This window comes from Carlito syrichta, unplaced genomic scaffold, assembly GCF_000164805.1.
Source record: "Carlito syrichta isolate Samal-C Ts95f unplaced genomic scaffold, Tarsius_syrichta-2.0.1 Scaffold135813, whole genome shotgun sequence".
In the NCBI taxonomy this organism is placed as follows: domain Eukaryota; kingdom Metazoa; phylum Chordata; class Mammalia; order Primates; family Tarsiidae; genus Carlito; species Carlito syrichta.
In genome coordinates, this window is record NW_007079909.1 from 15,954 (window position 1) to 20,820 (window position 4,867).

The following is a 4,867-nucleotide window of genomic DNA, read 5'->3' on the forward strand; positions in this document are numbered from 1 at the left end:
TCCGAGCCCTCAGCTGAGACTCCAGCACCCGGGATCCCGGCCCCTCGGCTCTCGCGGACCCAGCCGGTCCCCCAGTTCCAGCTCAGCCCCCGACAGACCCTTCCCTGGACGGGAGTCTGAGGCGTCTCGAGCAGAGCCCACAGGACCCTGTTCCCTGCTGCCAACCCTCCACGGCTCCCACTTCCCCAGCCTGGCCCTGGGCTCCCAAAAGCTCCCTCTGTGGCCGCTGGGTTCCCTTTTCGGACCTCGCTGCCTCTGCACTCCCGCCTGTTGTTCCCTCCGCCCAGCATGCCATTCCCTGCTCTCCTGGCTCCCGTGGCCCCTCTACCTTCAAGCTCAGCTCCACTCGGGGCAGCCTTGGCCAACCTCAGTCCCTACTGGCCCCTGGCAATCCCACTTTTTTCGCCCCCGCTGCGCCCACCCCGCCCCACGCCCGGGGTGCCGATTTTACAGCCAGCAAGGCCCAGCAGGACCACAGAGGCCAGACAGCCTCCATGCCCAGCCTCGCAGAGCCTGTGAGCCCAGGCAGTGCCCTTCCCCGGGGCTCCCCTGGGCCTACCCCTTCTCTAGCTCTGAGCCAGTGCTGAAAGGTCAGCCACGTCACAAGCCTGCCCGTGCCTGCTCAAGGACCACCTGTGGCTCCCTGCTGCTGCGGCAAACATCACAGTCCTGGGGATTTCCCGAAGCGCAGAAAGGCTCCCCGGCCCCTCCACGGGCCAGGCCACCCTCCCGCCAGGTCCCATCAGACACCAGGGTCCTTCCACACGCAGTTCTGAGCCAGTGCCACAGCTGGTGCCCCTGACTGCAAGCTGGCCGACTGAGCGTGATGGCTACTCACCGGGTGGCGCGTAGGAGAAGGCTGAGGAGTCCAGGGCGTGTGGGGAGGCCTTGATCACCTCCCGAGGGGGCACGGGGAAGGGCAGGCCGGAAGCCCAGCAGGGGGGCTCCCCGGGCAGTTTCTGGGCCTCAGCCACGAAGGACGGGAAGAACACGGGCTTCTCTGCTGGGGCAGGAGGCAGGGGGTCAGGCCTGGGAGCCGGCATCCTGCTCCCGCCAGGCCCTGCCCGAACTGGCGACAGGGTCCCAGTCGGCCGCGGGGGCCTGTGGCGTCCCAGGCTCCCTTGGGAAGCCCCTGCCTGCTGCCCGGTGCTGAGCCACCCCCTGCGATGTCATGCTCAGCACAGAGGCGGCTCAGCCCGGCGGGGCCCGCGGCGGGGCGGTCGGGGCACTAAGGATAGACAGGACTCTCGGGCCTGGACGCCCCGCGGGCACCACTCGGCCAGGTGAGCCGTGGACCAGCCTGGAGCAGGACCCGCCCGCACCTGGTTCTGTGGAGACAGGCACGGGTGTCACACCTGTCACGTCACACCTGCCCTGCCTGCCCGCCTGCCTGACAGCTAAGCAGTTGCAGGGGACGCTGGCCGCAGGCCTGTTGCCCCGGGCCTGGCAGGAGAAGGTGCCGACCCTGCTATACACAACACCACGGGCGGGAGGGTCAGCACCCTCTCCTCCTGGGCCTAGGAGCGACAGGCCCGCGGCCAGCAGTGTGTCCATGGCAGGCCCGGAGGGTGGGAGGGCGGGCGTGCTGCCTGTGTGACGCATATGTGATGTGTATCTGGGGCACTGTGGTACGTGTGTGAGGTGTGTGTGATGTGCACTGTATGCGTGATGTGTGGGTGTGGTAAGTGAATCTGCATGCACGATGTGTGTGACATGTAACAAGTGTGGGTGTTTCTGTGTGTACATGTATGTGGCGTGTGGTACGCAGTGCTTGGTTCGTATGTGACATGCTTTGTGCGTAACGTGCGTGCTGCGTTAAGTGATGCAGAGTGTATGATGTGTGTCATGTGTGTGGCGTGTGTGACGTGCAGTGCAGGTGACATCTTACGGGTACTGTACAATGGAATATGTGTGCTGACGTGTCATGTGCGACGCGGGCTTGTGTGCACAAGTGTGGCGGCGGGGCTGCCGGCCCCAGCACTCTGGACAGCAGCCGGTGGGCCCATCCTGGGGCACACGCTCAGGCCCAGGCAGGAGGCTGGCCGCCCCAGGCCTCACAGTCTCCTGGCAAGCTTGTGTAGCAGAGGCTGCCGCCAGGCCCCTTGTAGAGGGGAAATGGAGGTGTGGACTTGCCAACAAACTTGCCTAAGGCCCCCAGCACCTCCTCACCATGGCAAGACCTGCCCCCAGAGGGCTGCACACGGTGGCAGGCCAGGGGACACCCTAGTCCCCCGGCCTCCACCAATCCGGGCGGGTCGGCCTGATTATCCTCGTGGCACCAGACACGGGGCCGACCGCGACCGCCCTGTTTCATGGAAGGGAACGCAGACGCTGAATGGTTCTGCCTCCTGGCCCGAGGCCCCAGCCCCCGAGCAGCAGTGAGGCGCCCCACACGGTGGCCTTAGACCTGACCACGCTGCCACGCTCCCCCGGGAAGAGGAACCCAGGCCTGGGGGGCCCAGACACTGCCGGCCCCGGGCTCAGGCTTGCCGTCATGGCACCTTCCTGCCGGTTTCTCACCCCTGCTGGAATCCGCCCCAGCTCTGAACCTCTCCTGACAGCCAATCCTGGTAGAGACACAACTTGGGGATGACAGAGCCCTGGGACAGGACCAGCAGGTGGGTGTCACCTCCTGGGCCCTTCCAGATGAGTGAAGGGGGTTCTAAAAGCCCGTGCGGTGTGGCCGGAGGCAGCGCCAGGACCGATGGATGATGCCTGCTGCAGACACAGCAGGCGGGAGCGGAGGCCTGCGTGCCGCCCAGCTCCAACCCTCCCCAAGGAAAGACTGACGTCCCCTGACCTGGACCCTGTTGAGTTGGCGGCCGACGGGAGGGGTCGCTGGGTGCAGGGGCTTCTCTGCCACGGAGATGCCCCTTCACGGCCTGCCCTGGGCCGGGAAACTCCACAGCTGCCCTGGGCCGGGCCCACCAGCTCCCCAGCCAGGCAGGTGCCCTACTTTCTGGGCTCAGCCTTGGAGGGTGGGGGTGGTGGGGGAGGCTCGATGCTGGAAGGGAAACCCTGGGCTGGGCCAGGCTGGGCGGGCAGCCCAGAGTCTGGAGACACAGCCTGGTCCTCCTGCGGGGCCCCGGGAGCCTGAGGGGCCACACGCCACCCTGCGCGGGGCCAGGGCGGACACCTGCTTCCCGAGCGACCAGAGAGGGCATGCTGGGTGCCAAGTTCACACGTGTCCTGCCGGGGCCGAGCACATCTGGCTGCGGGAGGGACGCACAGTGCTCAACGCCAGGTGCACCATCTCCGTGGAGGGCGGGCACGGGCTCAAGGCCGGCCCCAGACACCACCAGCTGGTGGCTTTCCTCCCAGGACAGGGACCCGCGGGGTCAGCCGTGCCTGGAGGTCATGCGGCCCCACCCTCAGGGTTCCTGGCATCCACACACGAGTCCTCTGCAGGCTGTCTGGGCCTGGAGTGCCTCCCAGAGCCACACCCCACGTGGCACCATGTCCTTATCCTGGGGGTCCCGGTGAGAGGCCCTGCCGGCTTTGCCGCTGGACAAACCCCAGGTGCCCCTCCTGCCCTGTCACCCACAGGAGCCACACACTGGCCTCCTGCCTCCACCCTCAACGCGGTGCCGGCCAGAGACCTTTCCAGAGCGTCCAGCAGATGCCACGTCCACCCCCAACACACACCCCCTTAAGGTTCCTCCAGCTCTGCCGCGCCCAGGAAACACCCACCCTCAACTGTGGCCTCCGAGGCCTGCACGACCCAGCCTCCACTTCCCTCGCTGCCCCTGCCCCAGACACCCCCTCCAACACCCAGCGTGTCCTCACAGCCCAGGGCCTTTGCACAGCCGCACCCCCCTTCCCGGAACACCCACCAGGCCTCCTCAGGCTGGTTCCTCCTGCCCCACAGGGCGCTTCCCGGGTCAATCGGTTCTGTGGGCCACCCACTCCACCGTCACCTGCTCCAGGGCCACCCGCCCTGAGGCACCTTGTTGTGCTGTTGTACCCTCGTTTGATGTCCACCCACTCGGAGACAGCAGCTGCCCTGGGGGAGACCTCAGCCTCCCCTGCTGAGCCCCGGTGCTGGCATGTGGCCATCACAGGTGCTCCACAGCCCTGTGTGGGAGCCAGGACTCCTGCCTGCCTATGGGGGGAGGCCTCCGGACAGCCTGCAGCCGGCGAAGGTGGCCACAGGAAGGTGGGTGTCCTGCCCTCTGTCCTCAGACAGTCCTGCATACTGCCCTTCTCAAAGAGGCCCACGGCAGAGGCCCACAGTGGAGGCCAAGCACGGCTTTCTGGAGAAGAAGGCACATGACACCCAAGGCAGCGGGACAGCAGCTGCCCTCAGACCTCTGCAGCGCTGGCAGCTGCCCGGGCTTGCCCAGAGTGGAGAAGCGCTGGGGTCAGCCCCCTGCACGCGCCCACAGCACCCACTTGCCAGGCGGACCTGGAAAGGGACCACCTGGGGACACAGGCTCAGAACGCCCCAGACCCTGACAGCAAGCGTCCACGTCTCCTTCGAGTGCCACATGGTGCCAAGGACACTCAGGACCACAGCTGCTGGGAGTGCAGCCCTGCTCCCCTGAGAACCCGGGACCTCGTGTGGCCAGGTTACGACGGGCGCTGGGGAAGGGGTGCTCCCTGCCTGGCCCGAGTCGCTGCCTGCTGGGCGCTCGCTGCACTCCTCAAGCCCGCATGTGGCCCGAATCCCACCAGATCAGGGCTGGACCGCAGGCCTGTTTTCATGTATTTATAATGCTCTGAAAATCTTGAAAAGATACCTGTGCTGAGAAACCAGTTATGGCCGGGCTCGGTGGCTCAGCCTGTAATCCCGCACTTTGGGAGGCCAAGGTGAGTGGACTGCCTGAGCCCGTGGGCTCGAGACCCGCCTGGGCAACTTGGTGAGACC

The 4,867-nt window shown here is 66.5% G+C and overlaps 1 protein-coding gene across 1 annotated transcript in view; it reads right to left on the reverse strand.

The window, feature by feature from the left end:
* The window catches only part of LOC103251004 (nuclear receptor corepressor 2-like), a gene marked incomplete at both ends in the record, with an annotated part of 64,044 nt that overhangs the window by 13,823 nt on the left and 45,354 nt on the right, over window positions 1-4,867 (reverse strand). Inside the window, 1 exon segment of the mRNA XM_021708342.1 lies at window positions 839-1,003. Within this exon segment, the coding sequence (XP_021564017.1) occupies window positions 839-1,003 (165 nt within the window).